This window comes from Chiloscyllium plagiosum, unplaced genomic scaffold (assembly GCF_037043375.1).
Source record: "Chiloscyllium plagiosum isolate Xiang-an unplaced genomic scaffold, Cpla_swu_hap1 HiC_scaffold_16, whole genome shotgun sequence".
Taxonomy (NCBI): domain Eukaryota; kingdom Metazoa; phylum Chordata; class Chondrichthyes; order Orectolobiformes; family Hemiscylliidae; genus Chiloscyllium; species Chiloscyllium plagiosum.
The window spans coordinates 71,951,755-71,969,658 of NW_028270154.1; the positions used below are offsets into that span (position 1 = coordinate 71,951,755).

The window sequence follows — 17,904 nt, forward strand, 5'->3', positions numbered from 1 at the left end:
CCAGCCGGACAGCGGCCTGGGCGCAGACCCAGCCGGACAGCGGCCTGGGCGCAGACCCAGCCGGACAGCGGCCTGGGCGCAGACCCAGCCGGACAGCGGCCTGGGCGCAGACCCAGCCGGACAGCGGCCTGGGCGCAGACCCAGCCGGACAGCGGCCTGGGCGCAGACCCAGCCGGACAGCGGCCTGGCCGCAGACCCAGCCGGACAGCGGCCTGGCCGCAGACCCAGCCGGACAGCGGCCTGGCCGCAGACCCAGCCGGACAGCGGCCTGGCCGCAGACCCAGCCGGACAGCGGCCTGGCCGCAGACCCAGCCAGATGGTGCCATGTCAGAGACCCAGCCAGACAGCGGCCTGCAGACATACCATGAGCAGACCCAGCCATGTTCTGAACCCAAATGGTTAAGTGATATTAAGTAACTCATTTGCCTATCACTGTACAAAATGAACATTTAGACGTAGTATAAGTGAAGATTTTAATGAAAGACTATTTACATGTGGCATTTGGTCCTGGAATGTGAAGTGCTTGGTGGTAATCTCCAGGCTGCAGTGATTGTATAGGCAGGGCCCCTCACAGTGCTGGACTTTGAGTAGTGTATATCTCTGGTCGGTATTAACAGAGGATTCAGAGTCCGTCAATCAGGACAAGGCCTTTGGATTGGAGGCAAGTGTATGAGATTCAGTTAAACTCCACACATTTACTCAACTCCCATTACCTGTGGGAAAATCAACAGGGCAAATATGAACATCATAAAATCTTAGTAATTAATCACTGACATACAGAACAAGACACAGGGAAAGTCCCGCACCTTGACCTGGTGATGCCCTTCCTCTCTAACCCCCTCTCCTCCAAGCTGGTGACGGTCCTGTCAATGCTCATGCCTCAACATAGCAAAGGGAGTAGCTTCATTTTAGAAAGGGGTAGACAAAGGAGGACAATGAGGAGCATGGATAGGATTACAATGCATCACAGAGTGTCTTCATATAGGATTGGCGAACTACAACACTGAACAGTAGGGGGATAGCAGGGAGATGGGAACCTGTTCAAGGAGTGAGAGAAAGGGGAATCAAGGAGCAGAACAAAAGACATAAAGGGGAACAAGAAAGGTGATAGGCAGAGAAATCAAAGGCCAGGATCAAACAGGGCCACAGTGAAAAATAATGAGAATGGGACAAGAAACAATGCATGGAGCATTTGCAATAATCATACAAGCAGATGAAAATAGACATAATATAGTTGGGATTACAGAGAAATGTTTGCAAGGGTGGAAACTCTATATCCGGAGGTACGCAGTATTTAGGAACCACAGATAAAAAGGAAAAGGTGGCAGAATTGCATTGCTTATTAAAGAGGAAATTAATGCAATAGTAAGGAAGGATATTTGCTGTAACAATAGGGAATCCACATGGACAACCAAGTGGACATGGATTGAGATGGACCAAGTGTTTATAGGGAGAGCACTCAGCTAAGATTAACGGCTAGGTACAATCCAAGGTGGAACGTCCAAATTAGAAAAAGACTAACTTCAATAGGATGAAGGTATAGAATCAGCATAGACTGAGGCCACTTAGCCTGACGGTCTTCTGATAGGACAATTCACCCAATGTTATTTCACTGCCTTACTTAGTTCTCAATTCTTCGATCAATACAATTAGTTTGTCCCTCCCTACTCTGTCCAGACCATAAATAATTTTCGATGCCTCTCCCAAATTTCGTCTTGCTTCTCTTCTCTTACTCTCCCAACTTCTCCAATAAATTTAAGTTCATCATTCCTGGAACATTCTTGTGAATCATTTCCACATCCTCTCTATGTCGTCACCTTCTTCCTAAAGTGTAACGCTTGAGAACTGGACACAATACTCTAGATGAGCCTGAACTGGTGCTTTGAACTAGTTTATCTTAATTTCCTTGCTTTTGTCCTTTGTGCCAGTTTCTAAAGCTCACACCCCGATATTTCATTAACTGCTCTCCCAACCTGTCTAGCCACCTTCAATGACTTAGGCATATTTATATACCAATGCCCTTCTGATCTTTTTGTTTTATAACATCGCTCCATGTTCAACTTGCCAAAGTAAATTACCACACTTCTCTGCACTGAACTTCATCAGCCACCTGTCTGCCTGCTCCCCCAACTTGTGAATGTCCTCCTCCCAGTTTACAACTCTAAGTTTCATATCATTTTCCAATTGTGCCCCATACCCCAAACACCAGGATCTTTAATATATATCAGAAAAAAACAAGATTTCCAGTTCTGACTCCTGCAGTGCTCCACTACTGATGCTCCTGCAGCCTCAAAAACATTGATTAACCATTAGTCTCTGTTTCCTGTCATTCAGACAATTTTGTATGCATATTGCTACTGTGGCTTTAATTCCATGAGCTCTACTTTTACTCTGCATGGCACTACATCGAATGCTTTTTCTAAGTCCATGAATATCACATTAACCCTTTCTGTTACCTCATCAATAAAAATCCAGTAAGTTAGTTGAGAACTATTCTAACTCCTCCATACTGGCTTTCTTTAAATTTCAATTGTTCAAGGTGAGTAATAATGGAACTAACTGGGTTGCTCTCCAGAATGCAAGTATAAAATTTCTAAGTCAAATGAACTTTTATGTCACAATGAACTTGAGACATTGTCACAATTCCCAGATTCACATCAATCCAATGCACAATGACACATCCAAACCAACACAATCAAAACAGACGTTCTCAGAACACAGGCTCATGACACTTACTAAAACTCATAGCAAGGCATACATCAGCATACCCTCACACAAAGAGACACCGCCAACTGCACACTACTATCAACTAATAAACTGACACACACCTACACACAAAGGCATGGATACATAGCCACACACAAAACACATGCGCACTGGCACCAACACATCTACACAGGCTCATCACAGCAGATATTCCCAGTTACACTGTGACACTGGTCCATAGTCTCTCCCTGAGTATTTGGTGAGCTGGCCCAGGACTCACTGTTTGAATACTGAAGGGTTGCATCCATTTATGTCATTCTGTTTGCTTGCTCTGCGTGGTTTGCTGCGGATCCGCACTGTGAGTAGAGGAGACAAGAACATGGTAGAAGGTTCCAAATATTTAAATTCCTTCAAAGTTGATTTGAGTAGCTATCAAAAATAACATCAAGCTTCAAACCCTAAACCCACTGGTCTCCATCTCCAGAGTCTGCAATACAAAAGGATGGGGCATCGTTGCAGTTATATAAAACTTCATATGGACCTAGCTGGAATATCTAGAAGAAAGTGAGGACTGCAGATGCTGGAGATCAGAGTTGAGTATGTGGTGCTGGAAAAGCACAGCAGGTCAGGCAGCATCCAAGGTGCAGGAGAACTGATATTTCAGGCAAGAGCCCTTCATCAGGAATTACATGTTCACCTGTGGACACAGCAGCTTAGGAAGGATGCATATGCTTGGTAGTCTGGCAGTGCAGATTAATGAGAAATTCCACCAGTGTCTCCATGTCTGAGCACAGCAGGTGAAGGGATGATCCACCACAGCTGCAGGAAGCTAACAGGAGTAGATAATTTAACACCCAATCCCAGGTTATGGGATCGTCTAGACATCCTCCCATACCAGACACTGAGACAGTCTAGGCAGCCCCTACCCTGGACTCACCACATCCTGGGTACTAGGACAGTATAGACAGTCCCCACCTCAGATGCTAAGGCAGTCTCAACCCTATCCCGAGAGTTGGGACAGTCTAGACAGCCACCACACCAAATGCTGGGACAGTTGAGAAACTCCACCACTGGATACAGTTCAGACACCTACCCACTGAATACTGGGACAGTCGAGACATCCCCAGCCCACACAGTGGCAATGAACAATAAACGCTGAACTGGCTCTTCTAATATCTGTTCTTTCATACATGGTCGATATTGTGTTATGTTTCCTGCACAGTTGATGCCTAAAATGCAGGTGGAGCCACTGTGCACTCAAAGAATCCCTACAAAAGATCATAGAATCCCTACAGTGTGAAAAAGGCCCTTCGGCCCAACAAGTCCATGCTGACCCTCCAAAGAGTAACCCACCCAGACCCATTCCCTGGGATGTAAAGTAAATGTAATTACTTTACATTTACCCCTGACTAATGCATCTAACCTGCACATCCCTGAACACAATGGGACAATTTAGCATGGCCAATACACCTAATCTGCACATCTTTGGATTGTGGGAGGAAACTGAAGCACCCGGGGGAAATGCAAGCATGGGAGAATGTGCAAACTCCACACAGACATTCGCCCAAGGCTAGAATCGAACCTGGATCCCTGGCAGCAGTGCTAACCCCGGTTCCTGTGGGGCAGCAGTGCTAACCACCGAGCTACCATGCCGCCCACGGTAACGCAGCTCACCCAGAGGTGTTAAGTAGCACTGCAACTGCTTAAAGAGAAAACTGGTGGACACCCAGCAAACAACTGCCCCCATCCAGAAACACAGATGTTCGTACCTTGCCAGTCTCCGTGTCTGGTCCCATTACAATCGGCTGCATGCACCTCAATTTTTTCCAATGGGAAGCGCTGCCCACAAAGCGGACACTCAACACAAGTTTTCTTAGGTATGACAGGACAAAGTTCCTCAGAATCATCATCGATTAGTACCACATCTGCAGGCTCCTGGGAGGTTTGCAGAGGAGAGAATGAGCGATATTCAGCAAAACAAGTAACAGAGAGGCAACATTTTCACAGAAACGGCACCACAGAGCACTTTTTACCATCGCTCCATTACAATGTTAGGTTACCCAATTTATATTTAGATTAGATTAGATTCCCTACAGTGTGGAAACAGGCCCTTCGGCTCAACAAGTCCACAACGACCCTCCAAAGAGCAACCCACCCAGACCCATTCCCAACATTTACCCCTGCACCTGACACTACGGGCAATTTAGCATGGCCAATTCACCTAACCTGCACATCTTTGGATTAGGCCATATGACCCAACTAGTCTGTGCCTGGTTTATAAACTTCACATGTTCCCTCCCCCACCAGCGACCTTGCCCCGATGCCCTCATTTATACATTAAACCTTCTCTGAAATGAGGAAGTGTTGTGTTAGCAATCAGTTAAAGGGGCAGTGAGTTCTACATTCTCCATGCTCTATGAAAATATTCTTCCTAAATGCTCTTTTTTATTCACATCTGAAATTCTTACTGGATCTAAGAGTTATGAACTTGGATGAAAAGCTCATTATTTCATGTGGTCTTAGAAATGATAGGGCTCAAATATAAAGAAGTACAACAAAAGGAAAACAACAACAGTTTTAAGCTACAGTATCCTCACTGGAGCTCTCTCTTCTGACTAACCTGCACTGTGGCGATTTCAGGTTCCTGCAAGCTCTTGCTCTCTGACTGCACATCTTCAGAGGAGGTCTGTTGTGTCTCTGCGGAATAACAGGGAAACATTCTATAACTTCAGCAAGAGTCCCCGACATAAACACATTGTGACACCCCGCATCATCAGGAACAACACAGGAGATACTGACCAACCTGATGTCAAGTTCCACAGAATGAAGCCTCTTTTAAATTGAAAGTAAAACTTCTTTGACACTGTCCCCATCAAAAACTCCCAGGACAGGGAGAGCACAGTGTTAATTACACAGCAAAGCTCCGTTCACATTTTCAAACTGAAGGCAAAGCTCCCTCTACTCTTTTAACAGAAAATAAACTCTCAACACAGTCCCCATCCAGTACATCCAGGCACGGTGTTAGATACACAGCAAAGCTTCCCAAGGATATCCAATGAAACCTAAACACAGAAATAAAGAGTGGGCTATACCACTAGTGCTTCACCGAAGGCTAACTGATGATGTTACCTAGTATGGTGACGAAACGTCTGAAAACAAACCTTCCGGCTCAATGAGCAAACTTACATTCACAGTAAAGCTTTCTCTACTTTTTAAAACTAAAATTGAAGTGACCGCTACTCTTTTAAACTGAAGGTAAAGCACCTTTTGCAATGTCACAATCGAACACTCCCAGCACAGGGTTAGATATAAAAGAAAGCTCTCTCTACTCTTTTAAACTAAATGCAAAGCTCCCTTCAGATGGTCCCGGTGAAACATTCCCAGGACAGAGACAGCACATAGCTAAATACTGAGAAAATCTCTCTACCCATAAACTGAAAGTGAAATGGAAGTAAAGCTCTCCCGACTCGAAAGTCTTTTAAACAAAGGGTATAAACAGAAAAAGCAAAAACCCCGCCGAAAATGCCTCCACCAGATACCCCTGGGATAGGGGCAGCACCAGGTGAAATATAGAGTAAGACACACTCTACTCTTTCAAAACAGAAACTAAAGCTTTCTTGACTTTGTTAAATAAAAATAATACCCTATTACTTAGGGAATAACCAAAAATAAACAAACAAAAAAATAACTCGCCCTTGACCCCGACCTCACCAACCTCTTTTGGAGCAGGGACCACAAGGGGCCAATATAAAATACAACTCAAGCAAATCAAAGGGAACAAAAAATAAGATAAATAAACCCCCTCTGCTCCCCCTTCACTGAATTTTCCTAGGACAGAGACAATGGTTTAAAATCCAGAGGAAGCTCTCCGGCTCATTTCAACTAAAAATAAAATTCCCCTTACACTGATCCGGATCAGGTACACCTGGCACAGGAACAGTTCGGGACTAAATTATTAGCCTCCTTGGTTCTTCCAAGGGATCCAAAATCAATGCAAAGAGAAAATAAAATAGTCCTCTTCCCAGAGCACCAAACCAAAAGCAAACTTAAAGGGCAAAACGGAAACAGAAGCAATGAACTAACTCAGAATATCATTATCTAGGTTGATACTGCATTCCAGGTCCCATGGCACCCAACAGTCTTGAAAGCCCTCAACCAAGCAGATGAGCACCAGGTGCTCCCTCTCCAGGGATGCCCAAATGCAGGTGTAACCATGAAAGAGGGGCAGACACAGAATGATGAGCACTTCTTTGATCCCCTGCCTGGACCTGTTAATGGCCATCTTGATGAGGCCCAAGAAAGCCTATGTTCGCCACTCCTTGCACTGTTGGTCAGGAGTGTGAGGCTGAAGTGGGGAATCGGAACAACAGGCCAATAAGTGCAGGGACTGGGTAAAAAAGATATGCAGAGTGCAGAGTAAAAGCAGGCAGAGGAATGTTGCAGAGTTCAGAGTGACTGGAGGTCTGCAGGATAACAGGTAAGACAGATGAACTAAGAGCTTGAATTACTGCATGGAATTATGATGTTATTCCCAATACTGAGACATGGTTAAAGGAGAGACAGGGCTGGCAGCTCAACATTTCAGGATATCAGTTTCAGATGGGACAGAAAGGGAAACAAACAGGATGGGGGAAGTTGCATTCCTGGTTAGGGGTCACATCACAGCTGTGTTGAGGGAGCTCACATTGGAAGGATCGTGCATTGGAAGGATTATGGGTGGAGCTCAGGAATAGGAAGGGTGAAATCACAATGTTGGGAGTTTTCTATAGACGTCTCAACAGCCACAGGAGACAGAGGAGCAGATATGTAGTCAGAACCTGGAAAGATGTGAAAAAAGTAGGGTAGTTGTCATGGGTGAATTCAACTTTCCTCTTACGACTGAGACTCCTTTGAGCTAGGGGCTCAGGTGGAGCGCAATTTGTTGGATGTTTTCAGGTGGGATTTTTGAGACAGTATATTGACAATCCAACCTGAGAGGAGGCCATACTAGATTTAGTATTAGGGAATGAGCTGGGACAGGTGTTCGATGTTTCAGTAGGACAGCATTTTGGGCTTAAGTGACCATAACTCCATAAGATTTTGAATAGTTATGGATGAGGACAAGAGTGGCCTTGGTGATGGTGCTTAATTGGGTAAGGGCCAATTACAGCCAAAGTAGACAGGAACTGGGGAACATGGATTAGGAGCAGTTATTTGAGGGCAAACCTACATCTTTTAAAAACCAGTTGATTAAAGTACAGAACATGCACGTCCCTGCAAAACTGAAGGATAGGAATGGCAGGATTCAGGGGCCATGGATAACAAGGGAATAGAAGAATACCCAGTCTCTGTGGCGCCGACAAGGCTCTGATGATTTCTATCATACCAGTAAGCACTGCATGCTCTCTCTCCAGGGATAGCTGAGCACAGATGTAACTGTGAAAGAGGAGCAGACAGTCTGGAACAATAAGCCCTTCCACCATTTGCTGCCCTGAACTGGTTTGTTGCCAATTTGGCCGGGCCCAGGAGCAGATCCCCAAGAAGGCTGTCTCACTTAGACTATAAGGCCATAAGACATAGGAGCAGAAATTAGATCCATTCGATCCATTAAATATGCTCAGCTATTCAATCATGGCTGATAGGCTTTTCAACTCCATTTTCCTGCTTTCTCTCTGCAACCTTTGATCTTCATGGCAATCAAGAACTTTTCTCTGTTTTAGATATCCTCAATGACCTAGCCTCCTCAGCTTTCTGTGGCAATGAATTCCACTGTCCACCCCTCTCGGCACAGGATGCCCACATATCACAAGCGTGGAACTGAAGTGCAACCAAAACTTGAGGAGCAGCCACCAAGGAATTACAAAGGGGCTGCAAGTGAAAACATTCAGTGTAAATGTGCTTTACTGTTTTGTCCAGGTCACCTAAACTATGCGTTGCCTTGCAATTAGAGTACTTATATAGAGCTGCTGCAAGCAGCATTCTCCACTCCAATTCCTCAATGGAAAAGAGGGATTTCTGGGGATTTCTACCACCAGAGTGTAAAACATTATGCTCAGCAACAGAAAAAGGTTAGGAAGTGGAGAGTGCAGAAGCTTCCCATACATGAAACACCTTGGTGCAATTCTAAAGGTCATGGGGCAGATTTCCCTGAGATGGCTCAGATCTAGAGTGCTGCATCCCAGGGAAGGGTCTGTTGGATGGGGCCATGGTCAACTTCCAGACAGATAGGAGTCAGTTCATTTGGAAACCCATCGCACTCCTGAGTCCCCACGAACTCACACAACACGTTGGGGCTGAATACCTGGCCCATCAGGCATAGTTTGATTAAAGATAGTCAGCATGGCTTTGTGAGGGGCAGGACATGTCTCATAAGCCTTTTTGAGTTCTTTGAGGATGTGATGAGACAAGTTGACGAAGGTAGGGTAGGGTATGTAGGGTATATGGATTTCAGTAAAGCATTTGATAAGGTTACCTGCAGTAAGCTCATTCAGAAAGTTAGGAGGTATGGGATACAGGGAAGTTTGGCTGAATGGACACATAATTGGCTGGCCGAACGAAGACAGCGAGTGGTAGTGGATGAAAAGTATTCCGCATGGAGATCGGTGACCAGTGGTGTACCGCTGGATCTGTTCTTGGGCCTCTGCTATTTGTAGTTTTTATAAATGACTTGGATGAAGAAGTGGAAGGGTGGATTAGTAAGTTTGCCGATGACACAAAGGTCGGTGATGTTGCAGATAATGTTGAGGGCTGTTGCAGGCTGAAACAAGACATTGACAGGATGCAGAGCTGGGCTGAGAAGTGGCAGGTGGAGTTCAACCTGGATAAATGCCAAGTGATTCATTTTGGAAAGTTGAATTTGAATGCTGAATTCAGGGTTAAAGACAGGATTCTTGGCAGTGTGGAGGAACAGCAGGATCTTGATGTCAATGTACACAGATCCCTCAAAGTTGCCATCCAAGTTGATAGTACTGTTAAGAAGGCATATGGTGTTTTGGCTTCCACTAACAGGGGGATTGAGTTTAAGAGCTGGGACGTTCTGCTGCAGCCCTATAAAACCCTGGCTCGACCACACTTGGAATATTGTGTTCAGTTCTGGTCGCCTCATTAAAGGAAGGATGTAGATGCTTTAGAGAGGGTGCAGAGGAGATTTACCAGGATGCTGCCTGGATTGGTGGGCTTGTCTTATGAGGAGAGTTGTCTTATGAGTGAGTTCGGGCTTTTCACACTGGATAGAAGTAAGAGAGGTGATTTGATGGAGGTGCACAAGATAATAGGAGGCATAGATAGAGCACATAGTCAGAGACTTTTCCCCAGGGCAGAAATGGCCATGATGAAGGGTTATACTTTTAAGGTGATTGGAAGAAGGTATAGGGGAAATGTCACAGGTAGGTTCTTTACGCAGAGAATGGTGGGTGCGAAGAATGCACTGCCAACGGTGGTAGTAAAGTCAGAGACATTAGGGACATTTAAGTGACAGCCGGACAAGTACATGGACGGCAGTAAATTGAAGGGTATGTAGGTTAGGTTGATCTTAGATTAAGATAAATGTTCAACACATTTATGACGGGGGGGGGGGGGGGAGACGGAGACGAAGAGGGGGAGACGGGGGAGACGGGGAAGAGGGGGGAGGGAGACGGGGAAGAGGGGGGAGGGAGACGGGGAAGAGGGGGGAGGGAGACGGAGACGAAGAGGGGGGAGGGAGACGGGGAAGAGGGGGGAGGGAGACGGGGAAGAGGGGGGAGGGAGACGGGGAAGAGGGGGGAGGGAGACGGGGAAGAGGGGGGAGGGAGACGGGGAAGAGGGGGGAGGGAGACGGGGAAGAGGGGGGAGGGAGACGGGGAAGAGGGGGGAGGGAGACGGGGAAGAGGGGGGAGGGAGACGGGGAAGAGGGGGGAGGGAGACGGGGAAGAGGGGGGAGGGAGACGGGGAAGAGGGGGGAGGGAGACGGAGAAGAGGGGGAGGGAGACGGAGAAGAGGGGGAGGGAGACGGAGAAGAGGGGGAGGGAGACGGAGAAGAGGGGGAGGGAGACGGAGAAGAGGGGGAGGGAGACGGAGAAGAGGGGGAGGGAGACGGAGAAGAGGGGGAGGGAGACGGAGAAGAGGGGGAGGGAGACGGAGAAGAGGGGGAGGGAGACGGAGAAGAGGGGGAGGGAGACGGAGAAGAGGGGGAGGGAGACGGAGAAGAGGGGGAGGGAGACGGAGAAGAGGGGGAGGGAGACGGAGAAGAGGGGGAGGGAGACGGAGAAGAGGGGGAGGGAGACGGAGAAGAGGGGGAGGGAGACGGAGAAGAGGGGGAGGGAGACGGAGAAGAGGGGGAGGGAGACGGAGAAGAGGGGGAGGGAGACGGAGAAGAGGGGGAGGGAGACGGAGAAGAGGGGGAGGGAGACGGAGAAGAGGGGGAGGGAGACGGAGAAGAGGGGGAGGGAGACGGAGAAGAGGGGGGGGGAGAGACGGAGAAGAGGGGGGGGAGACGGAGAAGAGGGGGGGGAGACGGAGAAGGGGGGGGGAGACGGAGAAGGGGGGGGGGAGACGGAGAAGGGGGGGGGGGGGGAGACGGAGAAGAGGGGGGGGGGGAGACGGAGAAGAGGGGGGAGGGAGACGGAGAAGAGGGGGGAGGGAGACGGAGAAGAGGGGGGAGGGAGACGGAGAAGAGGGGGGAGGGAGACGGAGAAGAGGGGGGAGGGAGACGGAGAAGAGGGGGAGGGAGACGGAGAAGAGGGGGAGGGAGACGGAGAAGAGGGGGAGGGAGACGGAGAAGAGGGGGAGGGAGACGGAGAAGAGGGGGAGGGAGACGGAGAAGAGGGGGAGGGAGACGGAGAAGAGGGGGAGGGAGACGGAGAAGAGGGGGAGGGAGACGGAGAAGAGGGGGAGGGAGACGGAGAAGAGGGGGAGGGAGACGGAGAAGAGGGGGAGGGAGACGGAGAAGAGGGGGAGGGAGACGGAGAAGAGGGGGAGGGAGACGGAGAAGAGGGGGAGGGAGACGGAGAAGAGGGGGAGGGAGACGGAGAAGAGGGGGAGGGAGACGGAGAAGAGGGGGAGGGAGACGGAGAAGAGGGGGAGGGAGACGGAGAAGAGGGGGAGGGAGACGGAGAAGAGGGGGAGGGAGACGGAGAAGAGGGGGAGGGAGACGGAGAAGAGGGGGAGGGAGACGGAGAAGAGGGGGAGGGAGACGGAGAAGAGGGGGAGGGAGACGGAGAAGAGGGGGAGGGAGACGGAGAAGAGGGGGAGGGAGACGGAGAAGAGGGGGAGGGAGACGGAGAAGAGGGGGAGGGAGACGGAGAAGAGGGGGAGGGAGACGGAGAAGAGGGGGAGGGAGACGGAGAAGAGGGGGAGGGAGACAGAAGAGGGGGAGGGAGACAGAGAAGAGGGGGAGGGAGAAGGGTTGAGTGGGGGAGGGAGAAGGGTTGAGTGGGGGAGGGAGAAGGGTTGAGTGGGGGAGGGAGAAGGGTTGAGTGGGGGAGGGAGAAGGGTTGAGTGGGGGAGGGGGGAGGGTGGAGAGAGGGAGGGTGGAGAGGAGGAGGGGGAAGGGGGAGGTAATGGTGGGAGATGGTGGGGAAAGGGGATGGGAATGGCAGGGGAGTGGGTGTGGTCCAGGGTCGTCCCAACAATCTTGAAGCAGTGTGTGGGGCTAGCAGAAACCAGAGGCACCATGGCCCCAGGACTGCAGGTCTTGTTAATGGGCTTCAGGCCGGGCTCCATACATCGTGCTATCTCGATTGGCCTGAGGTGACTGGATGGCAACATGGATACTGGGCCAAGCAGAGATGAAACAATACTAGATTAGATTAGATTACATTACAGTGTGGAAACAGGCCCTTCGGCCCAACAAGTCCACACCGACCTGCTGAAGCGCAACCCACCCATACCCCTACATTTACCCCTTACCTAACACTACGGGCAATTTAGCATGGCCAATTCACCTAACCTGCACATCTTTGGACTGTGGGAGGAAACCGGAGCACTCGGAGGAAACCCACGCAGACACGGGGAGAACGTGCAAACTCCACACAGTCAGTCGCCTGAGGCGGGAATTGAACCCGGGTCTCCGGCGCTGTGAGGCAGCAGTGCTAACCACTGTGCCACCGTGCCGCCCACTAGGATCACTTGCAGTGTTTCTGGGGTACCGTCTGCACATCTTACAATGGGCCTTCCTGCCCCTTGGATACTCTGCCCCCTACCTGACTGGTGACGTGGTGTCATTCACAGCTGGCCCAGTTCCCTCTTGTAGGGGCTGAGGTGGGTCCACAGGGGGAGGGCCAGCAGTGACAACAGTGGCTCCTTGGGTGGGTGCAGCACCTCTGGAGGTGAAGCAGCCTCTTCTGAGGTGCTTCACCTCTTTACATGTGTGGCACCACACACCATTCACTGACAGTGGACAGTATGCAGCCCCACTGTAAATCCCCGTCCTCCTGGGCCAGGAAGCAATATATGTAACAACGGCAGGCCTCCTGAGGACAGAGCAGTATGAGTGCCACTCCCCGATCTCACCTCTCCAAGCTGCCATTGGAGCTCCAATAGAATGAAACGTGGGACGTTCAATAAAACAACCCTCTGGGCCGTCGCACCCATACTAAGCCCCTTCTCCAGGGTGAGATGCACCACTGCTTGCTCCCCTGGGAGAACACAGTCTTCCCATACACGATGGGCACAGTGCCATGGTAGGGGTGACTACCACCATGGCAAGCTTTAATTGTAATAATGGGATGAGTGTAGCTTTTTAGTGATAAGGAAGAAATGCAACAAGGTCCCTGGAAGCACAGGGGCTGAGTGTATGCAGTCACCCCCGCATAGGTGTGGCCTAGTATTGATGTGTGAATGTCCTAGAATCATCATTTTTTCAAAGGATCTCACTCCACCTCCTCTTCCAAAAAGTGAAGTCCTTCAGTTATTAACAGCCGTCCAATCGCCAGTTCTTCAGGCAGAACTGCTTCGCAGTTCCCAGGCCCTCAGATAATCCCCAGCCAATCAAGGCAGTTGGCTGCTGTGATCTTCACGTGACAAAAATGTCCAATTCACAACTCAATCCAGATTGTATCTTAAAATGGAGATTCACCAACAGCAACAGGAGAGACTCCAGAATCGCACATGCCACTCAGCAATAGATACCCCAAGCTCTAGAACTCAGTCAGCAGCAGCAGATGCTCCAGGCAGCAGCAATAGTGGCTCCAGACTGCAGGCCCAATCAGTAGCACCAGCAGCAAGCAAGCCTCCATCTTCCAGCTCACAATTAGCAGCAACAGCAACAGTGTAAAGCTTGCTCTATTCTTTTATACGGACTGTAAAACTCTCTGTACTGTCCCCACAAACACTTCCAGTACAGGAACAGCATGGAGTCAGCTAGACAGTAAAGCTTCCCTTTACCCTTTTAAACTGAAAAAAAAACTCTTTACACTGCCCACATCAAATACTTCCAACATACTTCCAGTGATGGGCCACATGCTGTTAGTCACCTGTCAGCTTGAGATATTTAAACTACATCGCATGCACCTTACAGTAACTAAACACATACTTAGAACTCACCTGCACAAATAAACATAACATCATCCTCTGGTTGAACATCACCACTCACATTGGAACTCACACCTCTGCTTTCCTCAGACTCCACTTGCTCGCTGAGAACACAAACAGGATGGTTTAAAGACACGAAGAGAAAAATCATGAGGCACCCTATACAAATAGAAATATAAAACCCGCGCAGCATATCTCCACTACCCCTCATACCCTGCCACAGCACTGCCTCCAGCCCTCCATATCCCACAGCACCATCTCCCACCATCACGTCATGCCACAATCTCCTCACACACCAATATTCCTCACAAATAGACAAGTCCCCTGGGCCGGATGGGATTTATCCGAGGATTCTCTGGGAAGCTAGGGAGGAGATAGCAGAGCCTTTGGCTTTGATATTTGAGTCGTCATTGTCTACAGGTTTAGTACCAGAGGACTGGAGGATTGCAAATGTTGTTCCCTTGTTCAAGAAGGGTAGTAGAGATGACCCAGGTAATTACAGACCAGTGAGCCTTACTTCTGTTGTAGGAAAGGTTTCGGAAAGGCTTATAAGAGATGATTTGTAATAATCTAGCAAGCAACAATTTGATTTCAGATAGTCAACATGGTTTCATCAAGGGCAGGTTGTGTCTCACAAACCTCATTGAATCTTTTGAGAAGGTGACAAAGCATGTAGATGAGGGTAGGGCAGTTGACGTGGTATACATGGACTTCAGTAAGGCCTTTGATAAGGTTCCACATGGTAGGCTGTTGGAGAAAATGCAGAGGATTGAGGGTGATTTAACAGTTTGGATTAGAAATTGGCTTTGTGAAAGAAGGCAGCGAGTGGTGGTTGATGGAAAATATTCAGCCTGGAGTCCGGTTACTAGTGGTGTGCCATAAGGATCTGTTTTGGGACCACTGTTGTTTGTCATTTTTATAAATGACTTAGACGCATGCATAGGTGGATGGATTAGTAAATTTGCAGACGACACTAAAGTCGGTGGAGTAGTGGACAGTTTGGAAGAATATTACAGGTTGCAGGGGGACTTGGATATGCTGCAGAATTGGGCTGAGAGGTGGCAAATGGAGATCAATGCAGCTAAATGTGAGGTGATGCACTTTGGGAAGAATAACAAGAAGGCAGCGTACTGGGTCAATGGAAAGATTCTTGGTAGTGTGGATGTGCAGAGTCCATGTACATAGATCCCTGAACGTTTTAACCTATGTTGATAGAGCTGTTAAGAAGGCATACGGTCTCATCAGGTTTCCTTGGTAGAGGGATTGAGTTCCGGAGCCGCAATATCATGCTGAAACTCAAAATGCTAGTGCGGCCAAACTTGGAATATCGTGTACAGTTTTGGTCGCAAAATTTCAGGAAGGATGTGGAAGCATTGGAAAAGGTGCAGAGGAGATTTACCAGGGTGTTGCCTGGACTGGAGGGAAGGTCTCATGAGGAAAGGCTGAGAGACTTGGGTCTGTTCTCATTGGAAAGAAGAAGGCTAAGAGGAGATTTTATAGAGACATACAAGATGATCAGAGGATTAGATAGTGTAGAAAGTGAAAGTCTTTTTCCTAGGATAATGACGTCAGCTTGTACGAGGGGACATAACTACAAATTGAGGGGTGATAGATTGAAGACAGATGTCAGAGGCAGGTTCTTTACTCAGAGTGGTAAGGGTATGGAATGCCTTACCTGCCAATGTAGTTAACTCAGCCACATTAGGGAGATTTAAACAATCCTTGGATAAGTACATGGATAATGATGGGATAGTGTTGGGGGATGAGTTGAGAATAGTTCATAGGTCGGCGCAACATTGAGGGCCAAAGGGCTTGTTCTGCGCTGTATTGTTCTATGTGTATCAACTGGATGTGTGGTTGGCAACTTAGACTTGTTTTGATGTTAAGGCAACCAGCTTGAATATTAGCCAATTAATTTAACCAGGCCCTAGATACCAAAACGCAATTAAATTTAAATCTGATAGATAACGGAGCATTTGATCTCTCATGGCCAGACTGTGCAACAGTTTCTTCCCCCCACCCATCAGGCTCCTTAACACTATGATCGGATTCTTTTCCATCTGAAATTCTTTGCATGACTTCGAATTACTGTTAGAAAAATGTCTATTATTTATCATTCTTTTATTACACTGTAACCTGTGTGTTTTGCACTTCTCACGCACTTTATGCTGCCATTTGTTTAATCGTGCAGATTAGATTCCCTACAGTGTGGAAACAGGCCCTTTGACCCAACAAGTCCACATTGACCCTCCGAAGAGGAAGCAACGCAGACCCATTCCTCTACCCTACACTTACCTCTGACTAATGCACCTAACTCTGTGGGCAATTTAGCATGGCTAATTCACCTGACCTGCACATCTTTTGGATTGTAGGAGCAAACTCAGAGGAAACCCACGTATCGAACCTGGGTCTCTGGTGCTGTGAGGCAGCAGTGCTAACCACTGAGCCACTGTGCCGACATGTAGTTTGTGCTATGCATGTGACACCTTGGCCCTGGAGGAATGCTGACTCTTTTTTTACTGTATCAGTTGTATATTGTAGAAATGGCAAATAAGATCTTCTCTCCATTTTGACTAACTCAATCTGAATGAAAAGAAATTAATATGTCATCATGGGTATAAAAGAGGGGGTAATTGGACGGAGGGGGAGAGTAAACTGTCATCTGAGAAAAACATCTCCCCCTCACTGAAATCTTCACGCTCTCTAAAAAAGCACCACCTATTCATAATGGTAGACAGCTCTCTTAGATAATGTTCCTGACACCAGAATTCAACAGAGACGCATTCAGAGCAGAAGAATTCCCAGAGAAAGCATCCCTGAAAGAAGGATCAGCAGAAGAAAGACATTTATGGCTGGAGAGACAGCGGAACATTCCATAAGATACATCCTATGTGAACTTTGAGAGTCTAAGTTTTAAGTTAGTTTTCTTATTAACTGGATTTTATTGGAACAGCATACAAGTAGAATTTAGATCAGTAAGGGAATAGTTTGTAGTTGGGGGAATTATTAGTAATTCTGTTAACTAGTTCACTGTTAGGGTTAAATAAATAAATTGTTACTTGTTACTTCTAAAGTGGAGACCAGAGATTCGTTTAATTTAAACATTTGTTTCACAGATTATGAGGTGAGGTGCTGCTTTTGGATATTTAGGATATAAGCTCTCAGAGGGGTGTCAAACCCCGCTCTATAACAGTAGCCAGTGACATCCCAACCCTGGGAAAAATAGAACAGGGCTCATAAAAGCATCCCCCTAAAGTCTCAGAATGCAGAGAGAGTAGATATATGAACTGTAACTGAAGCCGGCAGAAGTAAACCGTCACAATATAAACAGCACCACATAAATTAAGCAATAGGAGAAATGATTCATAATGAGCAATTAATTTCCATACCTATTCGCTTTATCGTTCACCTCCGGAGATTCTTCAATAAACAAATTTGGAGACTGCAAACAGACACATGGAGTGGGGTCAGTGTGTGCAACACACTGCGCGCGACACGGAGAGTGTGGTCACTGTGCGTGCGACATGGAGAGCGGGGTCAGTCTGCGCACAACATGGACAGCGTGGTCAGTGTGAGCGACACGGACAGCGTGGTCAGTGTGAGCGACACGGACAGCGTGGTCACTTTGCATGCGACACACAGACTGACCACGCTGTCTGTGCCACACTGAGAGCGGGGTCGGTCCGCGCGGCGCGCCACACGGACCGCGGG

General features: G+C 48.2%; 1 protein-coding gene across 2 annotated transcripts in view; it reads right to left on the reverse strand.

Moving 5' to 3' along the window:
• Window positions 1–462: 462 nt before the first annotated feature.
• The window catches only part of uimc1 (ubiquitin interaction motif containing 1), a 53,536-nt gene continuing 36,094 nt past the window's right edge, over window positions 463–17,904 (reverse strand). The window contains exons 5-10 of one of the 2 annotated variants that reach the window (XM_043703909.2): window positions 17,583–17,635; window positions 14,206–14,297; window positions 5,327–5,403; window positions 4,476–4,641; window positions 2,987–3,062; window positions 463–713 (exon numbers count right to left, since the gene is read on the reverse strand). In XM_043703909.2, the coding sequence (XP_043559844.1) occupies window positions 710–713; window positions 2,987–3,062; window positions 4,476–4,641; window positions 5,327–5,403; window positions 14,206–14,297; window positions 17,583–17,635 (468 nt within the window). In that variant the 3' untranslated portion in view covers window positions 463–709. Of the gene's footprint in view, window positions 714–2,982; window positions 3,063–4,475; window positions 4,642–5,326; window positions 5,404–14,205; window positions 14,298–17,582; window positions 17,636–17,904 lie in introns of those variants that run through there. The other variant, XM_087995462.1, reaches the window with a different exon arrangement.